General features: G+C 35.3%; 1 protein-coding gene and 1 long non-coding RNA gene across 4 annotated transcripts in view; one reads left to right on the top strand and one right to left on the bottom strand.

Moving 5' to 3' along the window:
* The first annotated feature begins 2,179 nt into the window (after window positions 1-2,179).
* LOC135154722 (uncharacterized) lies at window positions 2,180-11,186 on the top strand. Its single transcript, XR_010294094.1, has 2 exons — window positions 2,180-2,391; window positions 5,133-11,186. It is a non-coding gene; the product is annotated as an uncharacterized LOC135154722 (long non-coding RNA).
* Window positions 11,187-15,075: 3,889 nt separating this feature from the next.
* The window catches only part of LOC129264891 (uncharacterized), a 93,744-nt gene continuing 89,879 nt past the window's right edge, over window positions 15,076-18,940 (bottom strand). For all 3 annotated transcript variants that reach the window (XM_064102038.1, XM_064102041.1, XM_064102040.1), the window contains 2 exons: window positions 18,417-18,539; window positions 15,076-18,115 (listed from right to left, as the gene is read on the bottom strand). In XM_064102038.1, the coding sequence (XP_063958108.1) occupies window positions 17,852-18,115; window positions 18,417-18,539 (387 nt within the window). In that variant the 3' untranslated portion in view covers window positions 15,076-17,851. The remainder of the gene's footprint in view (window positions 18,116-18,416; window positions 18,540-18,940) is intronic.

Here is an 18,940-nt window from a genome sequence, read left to right on the forward strand (position 1 = left end):
TTGACAAGCAAAAAAAAAAAAAAGAAAAAAGGTCTTCGATCACAAATGAAGAATTTCGTACCAGAAAAAAATTGACAAGCAAAAAAAAAAAAAAAAAAAAAAAAAAAAGGTCTTCAAGCTCGTCAGGGGGGCATTAAAGGTCTTAAAGCTCGTCAGGGGGGGCAAAAAAGGTTTTTCAAGCCCGTCAGGGGGGGGGGGGCAAAGATACGTTTTTGCATGGGTTGTGACTCGTCAGGGGGGGGGGCAGAGTGCCCCCCCCCCGTAGGTACGCTAGTGAAAAGGAGCCTTGTCTCTAGTAGCTATATTAGCTCCAATTCAGTTGACTATATTATATTGTGGTTTTGAACCTTGTTTTCATGAACCTTGTTTTCAAAAGTGATTGTGAACGCACAAAAAAGGAATACAATGGAGGAAATTAATATAATAATAACCCCGCGCGAAGCGCGGAAGCTGAAGCGTTTTATCAATTTTTTTTGCCATGAAAAGGGTTACTTCCCTTGGAAAGATCAGATTTGATTACAAACAATTTAGCGACAGTGCACATATTTAACTCGCAAAACAGAGGAGAAGAAGTGTATATGCCGGGAGGAAGATATTCATCCCCGCGCAGAGCAATGAAACTCTGGAATTTCAAAGAGCGGACGTTTCATCAAATGCAGATATCTCTAATACCCCATCGCCTCTAATTCAATTGATTTTCTAAGATTATTGAACTTCATTACAAGGAAAATAGTGCGCCAAAAGTTGAAACTTCTGTGATTTATATTGAAATTATATAAAAAAGGATGCCTAATTTCTTTGACTTAACCTGATGAAGCGCTTCATTTTGAATTATAAAGAAACTTAGGTGTCATTCAAAATTTCAAACTGAGGGCGCAAAACAGGACAGGAGATGAATGTGCAGGGAAATGACATGAAGTTTAATAGAATTTAATAAAAAATATTGTACTTTTTTATTTAATACGACACGAATTTTATACCTTCCTCTTTTAAAATTAGGAACCTGTTTGCCCCGAAATTATGGTTGTTTAGTAATGAGCTGAAAAGCGGGAAAAGTTGACTTTATGGAGGTGACGGCAGAAATTGATATAAAGATTTTACACGCCCGGAGCCGACCCGAACAGAAGTTGCGCGATCAATTAAAAAAAAGATAACTTCATATACTTCGGCCTAACCTTACTCTAATTCCATGCCCTAATGTATTCATTTGAACTTTAAAGGAGAATGAAACTCTTGGAGCAAGTTAGCTTTTGTGAAAGCAGAAAAATCAAAGAATAAGATCAACAAAAGTTTGAGTAAAATAGGACTAGCAATAGAAGAGTTATGAGCATTTGAATGTCGAGATCACTAATGCTATGGAGATCCTCCTATTGGCAATGCGACCAAGATCTATGATGTCACAGATGAACTCTCCCCTTTTGGACACTGAAAATATACCCCAAAACATATCTTTTTGCTCATTCTAATCATATGACAAACGATTTATCAATGATATAATGTTGTGAAACCTCTGTACTTGTCCTCTCATAAAGAGAACACCTCACCTTGTGATAGACTCTATAACAGTGAGAATATAAGTGAAATAAGTACTAAAGTAGGCCTAATGAGGGAGTTGTACGTGTGTGACATCACAGATCTTGGTCGCATTGCCAATTGGAGGATCTACATGGCATTAGTGATCTCAATATTCAAATGCTCATAACTTTATTATTATTCATTCAATCTTCCTCAAACTTTCAACAATATGTTTCTTTGATTTTTCTCTTTGATATGGATTCAGCTGGTTTCAAGGGTTTCATTCTCCTTTAACTGGCAAGAAACGCATATAGCTGAGGTGGAAAAACAGTGTTGGGAAACAATGGAGAACTTCAGTATTGTCATTTAACCGCGCGCAGCGCGGAAGCAAAATTCCAAAATTCATATATAAATTTAGAGCAAGAGTGAAGGAGTTTCTTTTGAGAAAAAAAAAGAATAAAAAGAAAGAAAAAAAAAATACCTTTCCTCCCTTCCCTTTTCCTTTTCTCATCTCTTTTTTTCCCTTCTTTTTTTTCTTTTTGGGGACGTTCTGGGGGGCGACCGCCCCCACCGCCCCCCTGGCTACGCGCCTGCATTCAATCAGAGGCCAAAAAAAGTCGTGGTGAGAGGGGAGAGAACCAAAATCTGTCTCCGCTGCTCTAGCGTCATCTAGAGGGTAAAGTTTTACAACGTGACAAGAGCTACTGGTATCAGCTGCGCTGAGCTAGCTAGATAGCTAGACTCTCCTAGAGCTAGCTAGAGGCGAGAGCTAGAGCGAGCGAGGAGGGGGGAGATTGAGTGATTGACCGGCCCTAGCCAAAGATTGTACCGGTATCTTTGCTATAGCGGGAGTAAAAAAAGCCGACGGAACATAATGTAAGACTTTGCATTTTAAGCGTAAAATTATTACCCTTTTCTTTAATTTTGATGTATTTTGTGCTGTTCAATTAAGTGTTATCCGTTTAATTGCCAGTGACGGTGTCTTTGTATTTGTAGTTTTTTGTACCGAAATATGTTAAACAACAAGCACTTCACAAGGCCCAAGACTGACAAGTCGGTGTTACCTGTCTCACCGACAACACAGACGAGAATCGTCGGCTTACATCCCGCTGCCGTACACTCGGGTATAGGGTATCGTGCTAGACCAAAAGCTTCGGTCTCTGTTAATTGGTTGTTCCGCTGAACTAGTACGTTGGCTCCACTCACACGTATTGCGAGGTTAGTAAGTATACTAAGTAACCTCGCACCATGAACCGTGTTTGGCAGTGGATTTCTAACTAGTGCCACTGGCACTAGTGGGTCGCGCGTGCTGCGATCCCACTTCTGGTGTCCACAACACACGACTTCTATGGCTTGATTTTTCTGTGCGCGGCGGCATGTAATGAACCCTTGAGTGCGTTGGCTCCACTCACCAAATACACAGACCGAAGTTCTAGTGCGATCTGTACAGGGGACTCAATGGCCATATGTTTATGTACTTAAGCTTGGATAAAACGGGGAAGTGAAGTTGCGCGACAGCCGAAGTAAATCACTGTTTTTCCCCTTTTAAGTTTATTTTTCGCCGTTTTTGGTGCATTTCAGGCCAAAACAGAATAATAATCTCTATTTTGGTTCAATTCTTTTTCAATATTTTTATGAAATAAAGACAAAAATCGATGTGCCCCGTCGGGGGTATTTTGCATTGTTCACCCCCTAATGGTGGCTGCACGATAGCGAGCCGTCTGTGTACGAGGAGAAATAAAATTTTTTTTTTAAATGTCGAAAAACTCCTCGAAACAGACGGCTGCCAGCTGTCTAGTATTGTGCATGCACGCCGAAGTCGGTATGCTAGTATAATTTAGCCTAATGACAATGTCAATGAGTTAGGTCCCAGAAAGGGTTGGAATTAAAGATATTTCTGGGTGGTGTTTCATAAAGCTGTTCGTAAAGTTACGCACAACTTTACGCACGACTGGAACCTGTTCTTAGGCACTAAATCAGTTACATAGAGATATCCTTTAGCACAAGAAATGGTCACCAGTCGTGCGTAAAGTCATTCGTAACTTACGAACAGCTTTATGAAATGGGCCCCTGGGGTGTATGATTTTAAGCAGAGCAGGTTTTGACGTGTTGTGTAAAGATTGCTAATGTCACTGAAATATACGGTATACCAGTATGATCGTTGGGGGCCCTAAACTACTACACACACGCACTTTGTTTACAAACGATAAACAGTAACAGTACACTTAGTAACAGGTTAGGCCTAACTGTTAATGTTTGACAATAGAATAAGATAAGGGGTCTAGAAGTAGAACTAACGTTAGACCTAGAACCCTATGTCAATTTTAATATTTGAACAAATTTTCTTTCACTGATTTGTGGTAAATATTCTAAAGATCCTAAGTTCTTAACCAAGAAGATAATATCACAAAACTCACTAATTCGGGAAAATCCCACCGTGTTTTCCGAACACCTCTTGATCAGAGACTCCAACTCTCCCGCCGAAAGCCCTTTTTCACAAATCCTAGCCCTTGATTTATCATGTAAAGAAATAGTATTTCCAATTTCTGTGCCTCATTTTCTAAAATATGTTCATAATATTATAGGAAAATATGAAATTAAAGCGAATAGACTATAACTCTAAAATTACTGGGTTTTTTTTCTGCATTTAGTGATTTATTGCAGCCTCTGTAGAAAAATTGAATAGGAATTGTTTGTTACACTGCAGCCATAGTTCCACACATAGAGTGCGCATTTTGCCATTGAAATTGCATGCGAGATGAGTGTTGCGTAGCTTCAGGACCCCTACCATACGGTATATGATATTGATAAGTGTATGCAGGGACGGATCCACGGTATATGATATTGATAAGTGTATGCAGGGACGGATCCACGGTATATGATATTGATAAGTGTACGCAGGGACGGATCCACGGTATATGATATTGATAAGTGTACGCAGGGGCGGATCCACGGTATATGATATTGATAAGTGTATGCAGGGGCGGATCCACGGTATATGATATTGATAAGTGTATGCAGGGACGGATCCACGGTATATGATATTGATAAGTGTATGCAGGGACGGATCCACGGTATATGATATTGATAAGTGTACGCAGGGACGGATCCACGGTATATGATATTGATAAGTGTATGCAGGGACGGATCCACGGTATATGATATTGATAAGTGTATGCAGGGGCGGATCCACGGTATATGATATTGATAAGTGTATGCAGGGGCGGATCCACGGTATATGATATTGATAAGTGTATGCAGGGGCGGATCCACGGTATATGATATTGATAAGTGTATGCAGGGGCGGATCCACGGTATATGATATTGATAAGTGTATGCAGGGGCGGATCCAAGATTTTCCAAAAGGGGGACATTTTCCCGAGGAAAAATTTGACAAGAAAAGAAAAAGGAGACCGAGCCTGGCTTTAGTAAAACAAGATGCTCAATATTCTCAATCACACAAAGACAGAGCACAGTCTGGCAGCATCATCAGAAGCCTTCTCAATCTCGACAAGTCTAGCTTGTACTAATAATGTTAGCAGGGATATCCATGGAAGTCTTGCTCACCCATTACATGTATGTACTAATTGTTTCTTTTTTTTGTTCTTACTCTGCAGAATCAAGATAAAAACCTGTCCAGTGGTAGCTCCACTTGGTTTCACTCCATGATATCAAAAGACGAGCAAGTGCATCTCCACTAAAGACACACTTCCAGTTTGATTTATTAACCATGTTAGACCAAGGTCCTTTGTCGATGTGGATGCGCTTCTACATCTATGCAATCCATGGCTACTTCAGTGAGGTGATGTTCACTGCTGGATGGGAGTTTGTCGTCAACCAGAATTGGAAGTTTCCAGGAAATACAAGTGTTTGGTCTCTGTTCATCTACGGTGCTTCCGGCTTGGTTCTGGAGCTGTTGTACAAGCATATGAAGGGTAGAGTTCCTCTCATCCCACGTCTTCTTATCTACTCAACTTGGGTCTATATGTGGGAGTTCTCGGCAGGGCTTTTTCTGACACAGTTTAACGCTTGCCCCTGGGACTACACCCCATTCGAGTGGGATTTTCTAGGATTAATAACACTGGAGTATTTCCCCTTTTGGATGTTAGGTACCCTTATGAACGAGAAGATACTGATGAAGCATACACTGAGGCTACACTTTGTGGATACTCCAAATGCTGCAAATACAGAGCAAGTTTTGCGTTCTAATGGATGCAAGAAGAAGGCAAAATGAGAAATCATAGTTTTAATGTGTTTGTGTGTGTTTAGGTGTTGGCTGTAATGATATCTACAGTCATAATATACAATCATACAGAATTGCTAAATCAGTTAAAATTTTAGAAATTTTTGTGTAAGGCTTTCCAATAATAATTCCTTCCTACGCATGAATTTATTTATTACAAGTATCCTCATATAGTTTTATATTGGGTTTAAAAAAAAGTTATGGCTCAGTATTATATACGGTAGGCCTAGTGATTTCCCAGCTCAGACTACAAATTTTGTCTATTTCATGTTCTAGGTTATTTGTGTGAAATGGTTTTCTGAAGAAAAGAGTTTATACATTATACATGCTATCTACAGTGCTCTTAATATTGAGACTACTGGAGAGCTGGGATGAATGAGGATCATAACTTCTAGCAGAGATCTCCAAACCAGAGTATGTGTTTATGGGGGGGGGGGGGGGTTACAGTTGTTAGAATTTTGTGCTAGAGTTATCTCAAGACCATAAGGTGATGAAAGGGTCTGTGTCTGGATACGAGTCTAGAAAGGAGTTAAGGTATCTTGGTATTTCTTTGATTGTGGTGCTATGGCAGGTAAAGAGGGCTTGTTTAGTTTAGATGATGCACAGTTAAAACCATTATGTGTGTTTATGTTATAATGCTGCAATGTATGTCCATGTAATGTGCATGGCCCATAATGCAAGGTCAGTCAACTTCAGTCCATGATATTGATATCAAATTATTGTAATTTGTAATTACTTCATTTGAAATATTTGTTATTTACTCCTTGCATTTATCTTTTCTTTATCATCATCATTTATTTATCATCGACTTGCACCATGCTACATTTTTACCAGTCATCACAGTGCATTGGTTGATTGGGCAGAGGGACCATTGTGGTTGCCGTGATTATTTTTATTCTCCATTTCCCTGGCCACCAACTTGGTGCACTTGGAAGACTGCTACTAAAAATGTGTGTACTCATAATCTCTGTCATTTTCATTTTATTATAGTATGATATTGTTATTTGTAGGTATGTGAGTGTATGCAGGTGTGGATCCAGCAGGATTAGACCCAATAGTTTTGAGAGGCCAACTATTGTGCAAAACAATATGGCCCCTGAAATGGTAATGTGTTCAACCAGGCTAGATCCACTTCTGAGTGTATGTATGTGATAAATATTATTTAATATTTAAATGCATGTTCCCATTGTATTCCTGTTATTTTATTGATGCAAACAGGGTGAACGCTTTCAATGTTACTTAATTGAACTATATTTCTAACTGCCTCACAGTTTGTCACCAATCATATACATGTACATTGTAACCTGTGTTTTATGGACCACAGCTTGATGATCAAAGTATATTCCTGAATTTCATGAAATAGAACCAAAGTTTGTATATTCCTGTCAGTTGTTCTTAGCCAGTACATTGATATGTCAAGGTATATATCAAAGTTGACCTGAAATATGCAGAGAAGAAATTATACTGTTGTGATGTAGCGGCACATAGTTCTCAGTTATACTCAACTTTTCTTACATGAATGTGTTGCATAATGTTTCTTCCTTTGTTCTTGTCTTATCCCCAAAAGTCAATATGATTTTTTAAAAACTATTATCATTTAACTATTTAACTATTATTTACTATTATCCCAGCCATGGCGTAATTTCCTTCAGCAAGAAATTTATCCACATTGTGCTGCACTCAACCCAGGTGAGGTGAATGGGTACCCGGCAGGATTAATTCCTTGAATGCACTGAGCGCTGGAAGGCAGCTCGAGCTAAAGCCGGGGTAATGATAATAAACAATGCGCCTCGGAATAGATTATTTCTAGATAGATGGCGCTATATAAATGCCTATTATTAGTATTATCATTTTCATGTTGATCTGTCCGTAAAACTTACATTCAACAGTAAGGCTGGATCTAATGACACAGTTAAATGTTTTAAAAAATCTTTGTAATAGAGAAAATGTATGATGCCCGCCACATACAGAATCACTTAACTGCGCCACATTAATTTCAAGGTGCAACCTTAAGAGGGGTTTTGCATGGACTATGCTAATGCAGCTCACAATAGCCTTTGACCTTGTGTATGAACAATATCTAATTCATAGAATGTGACTTGAGTCGAACTTGGCAGTGTGCTGTATGTTACTCTAGTCGAACAAAGCGGACAAAGGAAAGTATGGTACATTCACCTATTGGCACTGTGTATGAAAAATTCTAAGATGAAGAATCTTAATGATTGGATGAGAGCCTGCTTAGTTTAGTGATTGATCATGGAACTGATTTTAACATTTGATCAATACACAATAATCAATTATGTATTATTCAATCATAGAAATCTACCCCACTAGGCTACTATTGATCGCTAGGCTTTATGTTAAAGGTCCTTTGCATTTAGTATGCCTAGTTTTCCTGCCAGAAAACGTATTGAATTCAAGGAAAATAATAGGCATTCTACATAGATTGGTGATCATTTGGTGAGCATTAAAGCTGGTTTACTATGTATGTGTACATTTCGATCCATGATTCTTGCTGAAGTTGAAGTTTTACATTATTTCTGTTCAACTTGACATTCACTGAAATAGATACTATGTTCTCAATATTAACAAAATCTGAATTAAAAAAACCCCACTTTTATTGTGCACTGAATTCCCACAGCTCCATTCTTCAGTATGGTATGGAGTAAAAGTGTTATTGTATGTTGGATAGTGCATACTCCTTGTTTGTTAGATTTTTTTTGCACAAATGTTTCAGGGTACAATGCCATTAAGCTTTGGACTTCCCATTATGTTGAAGCAAGTTTATATTATGGTATACTGTTTTATTGATGTTGGTAACATTGAAATGAAAGTCAGTGATGTAGCTTTTCCACTCGGCACCCAAACATAGTCAGGGGTGTGAGAGTTAAGATTTTTATCTGATTTCAGATTTTTTTTCCAGCTTAATTTCAGCTTATTTTTGGCCTTCCTCTGTACAAAAAGTATGGGAGCTCTTTCTGTTTCAGACTTTTTCAACACTCTTCAGCTTTTTTCAGATCTTTTTATTTGTGACCACTCACACCCCTGCATAGCGTACAGGGTATAAAGCAATTCCTTCAACAGTTAAATAAGAAGTTTATTAATTCCATCCAAATATCAATTTATTAATTACTTAGCACTTTTATACGTTGGTAGGAGTCCTCTAAGAACAGATTTGTAGATAATTTTTTTTGGGTGTCAACTCCTGTCTGTTTGTGTCAACTACTTTCTGTTTGCTGTTTATTTCATCTTATTTTGCACAATTGCTTCAGCACAAATTATTTGAATATTTACACAATGTAGTTTGTACAGTAGTGTATTCTGGTATTACCTTAGTTTTATGGATACATCAATATACTTTGATTTGTATTGTTTATGGTTGAATTACCGGTAAGCCTTGGTAGAGCACTTATATCCTTTGATACAAATTTCCAAACAGGTGTAGTTACGGGTAGCTGTGATGTATTTGACAATCTTTACTTGCATTTCTATGATAAATTAGAAGCATTTAATTCTATGTTGTGTACATGTATGTAATTATTTTAATTATGTTTTGACAATTTTCATCAATATTGTACACATGTCTGTGTAATCTTTTAGCAAGTTTTTTTTATAGATACTTTAATATTTCTTTTTTTTAAACAAGTAAAGAATGTGGATTTGCAATATACAAGGTTATAAGTTAAGAGTGGAATTAAAAATGCAAATGTAGGTTTTGTGAAGCTGTGGTCATGCATGAATACAGTGATATAGTTGAGTGGCCCCCAGGAAAAAATGGAAATGAACGGAAAATATTTTCTTGAATGTTGTGGGAAATGAAATCGGTAGCTTGGTTGATGATTCTGGGGAATACTTTCTTGCAAATGATATTGACACAATATTATTATTATCCAATTTTAAATACTTTTCCTGTTCTTACTGTTAATATGTTTTTACAAAGTAATGCACCTTGCTTGGACCAGGCTAATTTTGCCTGAATGTGTACATGCTGTGCATACTGTGCATAATCTTCATAAAATAATTTGTTTAGTCTATGGATTTAGTGATATGAATATTCTCTCCCTAAGTATGTTAGATTAGACACTGATTTAAAATTCCATAGATTTGAATGACAGCACTGGAGCATTACCAAATACAATGTACCACCTCCCAGTAAAGAGGATTAATATGTGCACATCTCCATTATTTCGAATATTATCTTCTTCCCATTTCTTGCATTATTGCAGCTTCTGTTAGTGCATTCATGTTCTCAAAGCCTTGTCTGAAGCTCGAGTGAAGGATTACATTAGACTACCATTCTAACATTCCGGTCTTCACTAGTGTACTGAGCATTATATCCATTTTATTTGATTGATTCCTTTGTACGATTTTAATATGGCTGTTTACCAGATTTATTGCTCTCTCTCTCATGGTGATGCTATCATCTTTATTTTTTAAAGGGCCTCCAAAAACTTAAACTTATTAATTATAAATTCAGTTACATATCTGAAAAGCAATATACAAATGACATATCTTGTATCTTGTGTTTTGATTATATATATATTCAAATAAAGAGAAAAAGTACTTAAGTTGATAACCTTACCCCTTTGAATTTTGATATGTTGACTATAAAATTCACCACTGAATATTCAATGCGATATTGCACCTTTCATACTGTTTATCTTACATTATGTTTAAACTCTGGGAATAAACAATCATTACATTAACCAAAACTTAATACAGGCTTTAACATTCGTTTACCACTTGATTCAGGGTCACCCTTCATTATAGTCCCTCCTAGAACTGCTACTCTCCTTTAAAAGAGGCTTTGGTGCCTTGTGACAACTTTAAATAGCCACTCGTTTTCAGATTTATACGAAAATGTTTGCTGCTGATTTGTATGTTTAAAAAAAATGTATGTGCAATGGAAACTTGGGTTTGCAAAGGCTGTTGTTTGACTGTTAAAATTTCCTTGTAGCAGGAACTATTTGAAATTTTGACACCAAGTTTGGAAAAAACCCAAACAACAGCCGAAGAGTGTGCAGAGCTGCACAGGTATATATCAGTGGTGGATACAGGATTTTGAAATAGAGGTGATGGAAAGTAAAGACCTGAAATAGCAAATGTAAAAATAGACTGAGTGCAGATGACAATTGTATGTGGAGTTTATTAGATTGAATCTTAATGTGTATGTTCAATGGGTGATTCAGAAAAAGAAATACATAGGGGGCATGTGCTCTTTACGCCCCCGCCTGGATCTGCCACTGTAAATGAACCTTGCAGGTCTTTAAATGCCAAGTTTCTGTGAATAGAAGGATATGATAATAGAATGATGCAATACCTGTTCAGATAGACAGAGCAATACTGAAGAGTAAATAAAATGATTGTAACATAATACTTTCAAATGGTTATATTGAATACCAGCTAATAAAAAATGATTTTATCAATATTCATTTTTAAATTGCATTGATTGAATTGTAGTGTGAAATAATTATGTATATTCTTCTGCAAGTTGACAAACTTTCATCATTTTAAGATATAAATAAATAATATAGAATGGTTTATTGCTATATGTTGTTGGGAGATGATTGAAAGTGAATTGTGAATTAACAATTCAATGTGAAGGAAGTTGGGTTACATATGTTAAGAAAAATAAGAGGAAGTATGACAAGAGAGGGAGAGAGAGATAATGAGGGGGAAGAGGGAGGGGAGAGAGATCTTGAAAGTGAGTATAAAGAAGGGATTACTAGTAGTGGAAGAGATTGAAAGAGAGAAAGATAGAATGAGGTAATCTGTTGAAAACTGTATAGCTAAAGCAATTTATAGTGGATATTCATGATATCATCACATTCTACTGGCATACAGGACTGAAGCCCGTCCCAATTTCACGAAAAACAAATCAAAATAGAAAATTACAATATTTTATCAAATTTCATTTTATTAATCATTAAAACAGAATGTTTGGTCCTTTCATTGGTTTTGTTACTGGTATCCTCTGCTTTGTTAAGGAGAGAACAAATCAAACACCACTTTAATTCATTATCAAATTATGCTTAATATATTCTCAAACCTTTAGTTATTTACCCCATTTTTTTACTGGCAAATTTTCAGAAATTGTAGACTTGATCTACCATGTGAGTAAAAAAAAAAACTTAACACCTCACAAATCCCAAATTTAAGGAAAAAATGTCATGAACACATAATTATTATATATGGCCTGAAAGAGTAAGTTCTCCCAAATAATTTGATACCATATTTATGTGGTATTTGTTTAACACATGGATGATCAGGAGGTATTCTATGCAGTGATGTAAATTTTGATTTGCGCCAAAATATGGCATGACTGCAATGAATTAATCCAGAGGTCGATGCTGTCATAATCCTACAAGAGTTGCATTAAAATCCATTTCAAAACACCTTTACAATAATTTACATTTAATTTGTTTAATAAACACTTTAAGTATCAATTCTCAAGTTAATTTCATTGAAAAGGGATTTCAAAACATGTTTACTAACTCATGTAGGATTATGACATTGGCAACTGGATTCATTCATTGCAGTCATGCTTTACTTTGGTGCAAACCAAAATTTACATCACTGCATAGAATACCTCTTGATCTAAGCGTAAAGACATACCACATAAATAGGAATCAAATTATTTCGGAGAAGATACTTCTTACAGCCATATATAATGATTACGCATTAATGACATTTTTTTTCATTAAATTGAACATTTATGAGGTGTCAATTTTTTTTTACTCGCACGGTATACTTCACCCATCCCCAAACTTTTTTTATTACTTTTTACACGACACACATCCTATGAAAGGAGCATCAATTCTTTGAAGAGGACCCTTGCAAAAAAATATTTAATATTATTTGTGTGTTAGGCCTGATGTCCAACAGCACCTTAATAAGCCAGTTCGTAGTTCCTTTCTGCGCATGATCAAAAGATTCTACGCATGATCAGAGGAAGGTCATTTGTACTAACGTGACATGGTGGTTTAAAATCTAATGAGATAAGCACCAACTTTGATGTCTTGATTATTCATATATTCTTTTGAATAGTGGTTTTCATTTACATCCACAAAAAACAAGGCGTCCACGAACGACTGGCATTTCACAGTTTGCCAAGTACATTGTGCAACATGCTATGATATGCATTCAAAGTAGGAATGCAACAAATACCTTCATAAAGTGTTCATTGGTGTGCTATTTTAGTCACCTGGTCTATTCAATTTCTTCATCCTGGTATGTAAGGCAAGCTTACGTAATATCTTGCTTTGAAATCTGCCTATCATAATGAAAGAAATGAAAGGTCATTTGACTAAAATTGTCCATGAGTAACTCCGAACTGGTCTATTATGTCACACTGGAATTAGAGGTATTCAAAAATTAACTTACAAATTGTAGGGTCTAATCACAAATTGCATTTCCATTGTTAGTTATGATCACCTCCATCATCATCACAATCCTCCTCATCATCATTGCTATCATTATTATTATCATCTCTTCATCATCACAATTATGATCATCACCATCACCTTCATTATCATCATCATCATCATCAATCATCGTCATCAACATCATCACCTCCACCAACCTTATCATCAACTCTTACATTCAATACCAGAGAGAGTGTATTCAACATCACCAGTCATCATCACTACCAACTCAGCTGTCATATTCAATACCAAAGACAATGTATCATTCATTCTCAACACCCATCATCACCTGTACCTATCAAATCCCTAAAACAAAACATTTAAATTAATTTTCAATCTTATTCACATAAAAACAACATCAATAACAATAGTTAAATGCCAAAAATATTAATGTTTTCAATTGATCTGTATTTTTCATCATAATAATAAGCACACGAGTGACACACAACTGATTGAAAATGAAAATCATAAAATTAGATTACAATTAACAACTAAATCTAAATTGTACAATAATCAACAACAAAAAAAAAAAAAAAAAATATTACATTCATAATAGCACCTTGCCCTGATAAATAAATAAGAAATACTGTAAAATACAATCAAATTTATATGGCAAACATATAACATACTCACTCTCTAAGTAACTTCTAATCACAAACATAATCTAAATGAGATTCAGAAATACATTTTAATGGCTTCTGAGTTTAGAACTCTTTTTATTATAAATAAATTCATCTCAATTTAAATACAAAAACGTCTGGAAGTTGCTTCTTTTTTGCAATCTTCAGATAAAATCAAAACCAATTGCAAAATTACAGTCACTTCCCTAACACTATATACAAGTACCGTAATGTCAACAAATTGAGATCAAAACAAAGACAAATAATCTGTACAAATGGAATGTTTTTAATAAATAAGGGATAAAGTATTTTACAGGACTTGACATGCAGTTTATATCTTAATGAGTTGGCAGTTTCTGTCTGAGAATATGAATCAACCCTAATTTGCCTATATGAAAATGAAATGTCCCTTCATCAATCCTGTACAAATTACACAATTTGGAGTTCAACAGATTAAGGTTTGAATTAATATGTTTGAAGCAAAAATTGATTGTAAGTAAATGGACGGAATTATTACAATGATAAATTAATGGCATAATTGATGTATATATATTTTGAATACTTCATGATTTATATCTATTATTCACTTTTTTTTTTCATGATTCAATTTACAAACCGAATTCATTTTAAATTGCAGGTAAATATATGGAGGAATTAACGATAAAAAAGTGAATTAATTCTGTGGTAAAATGTTCAATCTTTTTGTTTTACCTAGAAAAATATATTGTTTAATACAAATACTTGGTCTCTTTTCAAGACTTGTGTGAGTTTCAAAGGACTAGGCGAATGTAAGAAATCTTTTAGATATCGATTGTTAAACATAAAATTAAAGAAACTTTTTACATAAGAAATTAAAATCCATCAAATCAAATTATTTTAGATCAAAGTTTAGATAGTTTAGTGCAGAAAATGTTATTTTGAATGAAGCAAAGTTAATCAATCAAAGCTGATATCAATTAATTCTTCGCATTTTTGTTTCATTAGTAGAAGCTTTCATGATAACTGTCACTTTAATCTCAGGATTTACATGTAGGTCTTCAAAAATGAAAAGCCATCATTAATGATATTACGAATGATTCATCAAGAAACCGAGCATCATGGACTCAATTTAAGATTCAACAATTAAATAATAGTTCATATTCAGAATCTTACATCATCACAATTAATTACAGTAGATTCTACATACTGTCAAAACAAGCATTACAGCAAAGAGTATAAAACTTTTTTTTTTTCATAAATAAATCAAAAGCATCAACAGAGTGTAGAAAATGGATACAATGAGCTGATCATCTTTATTACACACATTGAAAAGAAATTATCAATTCTACGTTTCTTACAGTTCATTTTACATCTCAGCTGCCATTGTCAAGGTGATTGTAAGAGGTTGTTCTGTAATTCATCAATGTTTTTATTTTCTATAGTACAATAACTTTCAGATAAATAAGCAACAAATTATTGTGCCATAAAAATGTCTTGTTATAATGTCATCTTCATGCATAATCATCAACCTCTCTCTCTTTTTTAATCTTCATGATTTTTTTTTCACTCAACTTTGTCAACCCAAACAAAGCCTAAAAAACCCAATATATGTACTTCCCATTGCAATCAAACATAGGCTCCTGCTAAAATATATTAATTTCATTTGAACTTCCTTGTAATCTACTTTTCATATAAAAAGAAAAATCAATTAAAATTTTGCGCTCACATGATGGAAGCTTAGAATTTGTTCTGATATTGCATTTTTAGTTCAGCTGATTTCAAATATTGTACTATGTCATTCTATAAAGATAAATGCTAAATGGAAACTTGATAACAAACAAGCATGGCTAGCTTCTATAGACTGGATAGACTGGATCTAGCTGTGTCTATGTTTTGTTTCCCTTTCATTTCATATGTTACGGTGTCTTGAAAAGATGTGGTCCATAGTAAGTACTATTTCCTTCACAAAATTTCACTATTGAAAGTTTTACATGATTATCCAATACTATTATTTTCATTAGAACCTAACTACCTAAAAAGTGTCTTTATTCGATGATTTAAAGTCTGAATCTATTAATTAATGCTAGCTACCTACCACTATAAGTAATGGTAAATTAAACAATCAAGGTGTTTCCATCATTTTGCTTAAGAGAACTTGGTAATAAAGATGAACAATAATATAACTGAAATCACTAAGTAATGAATTAAATCATGATTTTTCATTAAGTCATTGATATCTATTAAGTCATGACCATTTATTAACTCATGACTATTCATTAAAATAATAATTACATTCAATGACATTTAATTGAATATTCATTATTAAACAATATGGCCATCTCAACTTAAAGGAACAACAATAAAACATGCTATTTTTACAGTTATATGTAATTAAATATTGGTTTTCTGAAGTTCAGGGCCTGGTTGCATAAAATGTAGTATAACAGTACATTTGCCATCCAATGGTAGATTTAAATGAATCCATGAGTTTGATGGGCTATTAAGCTTTCTTACCATGGTAGTTACGATTGAATGGCAAAGATGCCACGATAGTTACTTTATAAATTAGGGCCCAAAACTCTGCAGGAGTGGGAGGAATGAATGAAGGATAGAGTTGACTAGAGAAAGAGAGATAGAGAACTGAAGGGTCTCAAGATAGATGCCTTAATCATTTTTTTATGATGATATAGCACTAAAACAGATATGTTTTTCCATGACAAATTACAAACAATTCTCACCAGAAAAAAGAAGTGATGCTGTATTCTTCTGGCAACAGGGATTTTGAAAACATTGTATTGCTCTGGTGATTAAGTAGAGTTTATGCCTAAATGCAACTTAAAGTAATTATACAGCAGGTTGACTGAAAGGTAGTTTTCAAGCAGAATGGTTAAACTCCAGTTATTGTGAAGTATTTTCATATAATAATAATTCATATTCTTTTCAATTTGAAGGCACCACTGGTGATTGATTTACATATATAAAAAAAGTGTCAATCCATTGCCTATTGAAACTGTATTACAGAATTCTGTAGGAAACAGGTTAATATTCTGGGGATTCATATGTATGTAACTTGAAGTTTGTATGTTGTTACACATGTAAGTGAGGTGGGAGCATCACATCTTCAATATCTACATCAAAATGATCAGTTCTGACAAAGAGACAATTGATCATGTAATATCAGAGTTAACTATGAATGGGGAATTCCTGCAATGGTTCAGCTGGAGATCACTCTAAATATTGATCTTTATAAGATGAATGCCAGAACAATGTTCTATGTCTCGATATGCAGTTGTCAACATTTTCTCAAATGGCTTCAAAGTCAAACAACCAATCTAGGTTCCATAACGCTAAGGTTCATGATCAATAGCTTAATAGCAATTGCCAATCAAGATCATTGTTGCATATGCATTTTGTTGACTGATCAGAAATCAATCAGTGCCATTCTTTCATGTGTGATATCAATCACGAACCTTAAGGGAACCCTAGGTGGAATTTCTGGTTGAACATAGGCAGCCTACTTCTCAGAACATTGATAAAATTTTGTTAAAGATTACCCTGAAAGTTAATCAGTAGCAGTTCAATCACAGACTGAATATCAACTTCAGTTTGCATAGGGTGAATGCTGCATCCAGCAACAGAGGAATCTGCTTGAATGGGGCTTGTATCAAGCATGTACAAGCTAGATGAAATTCTCCAGATCAGCTATGCATGTCAGCAGCCTGTTGCTCAAGGTATTCGTAAGCTTTGGTTGAAGATCACCATCAAGGTTGATCTGGGTCATCTAGAAGAGCTCCATGTCTTTGATCTGCAGGTGGATGCTGCATCTGATTTGGAAGTCCTCTGCTCTGAATGTTCCTGGAGTCAAACGTCACCAATCTGGACAACGTTCCTTGAATCTGCTGTGCACGTTGGCAGCCTGCTGCTCAAGGCATTGATGAGTTTTGGTTGTAGGAAACCACCAAGGTTTATCTGTTGGAGGTGTTTCTTTGAGCAGTGCTTCATGTCTTTGATCTGCAGAAGGTGGATGCTGCATCTGATTTGTAAGTCCTCTGCTCTGAATGGTACTGGAGTCAAACATCACCAATCTGAACAACGTTCCTCAGATCTGCTATGCACATCGGCAGTCTGCTGCTCAGAGCATTGATAAGCTTTGGTTGAAGATCACCATGAAGGTTGACCTGAGAGAGGTGGGTGACACGGCAGTGCTCCATGTCTCCAGTTTGCAGAGGTTGGATGCTGCATCCTGCCAGGAGTACCTCTGCCCGGATGGTCTTTTTCTTGGGAGGGATCCTCGGGTGCTTAATGGATGTGGCAACCACCAGGAAACGATCATCCTGTCAAGGCAAGTAAAGACGCATCAATAATCAGACTTGAATAAAAATTTTCAAACAAAAATCTTTATTTCTCTTACCCTTGCATTCAGTGGAAATCAATACTAAATCAAATGTTACAGAACAAATTCATGTCACCCACTATAACACATAAAATCAAAAGCTTGTAAATCATGATGCTAATCCCAAGTAACATGGAACAGAGCCCTATTTCAATTGGACAACAAAAACAATTAAAATTTTACAATGATTAGAATTCTGTTTGATTATATCTAAATTGCATAATTTTAAATGATAAACATACCATTTCTAATGTCTTGATGACACACAGACAGTCTCTTGGATGTTGAAGTAGACATTGATCAGTCTTGAATACCATGTATACAACCTGAAGATCACTCCCAAAATCTTTCTTTATTTTGACTTCCTAAAGAACATAAGACAGAAGAAATATAATACACAAAGTCAGTTTGGAAAATGAGTAACATACCCAGGTGGTACTCGCTAAATCTCAGACTACTTCAATAGGCAAAATGATACTGTATCTAAGTTAAGGTTTGCAAGGCTCGTTGTTGTTCATGAAGAGTAACTGCCATTTTATTTTGATAACTACATTTACCATCAATAGCAACACCTATGTCGACTAAACAGCAACCTAAAATTTATGAAATATATTAGCAAGTTAACAATCATTGTAATGTCCATGGGAGCCTATGAATGCAAGTCAGGCTGAAATAAGATGTACTGAGGTATTTGTTCATAATTCATTGACTGTCCAATGCACCAGTAATGGCCAGGTGGTAGAGTCGCTGACCGGCAATTAATAGA

This window comes from Lytechinus pictus, chromosome 7, assembly GCF_037042905.1.
Source record: "Lytechinus pictus isolate F3 Inbred chromosome 7, Lp3.0, whole genome shotgun sequence".
Lineage (NCBI taxonomy): Eukaryota > Metazoa > Echinodermata > Echinoidea > Temnopleuroida > Toxopneustidae > Lytechinus > Lytechinus pictus.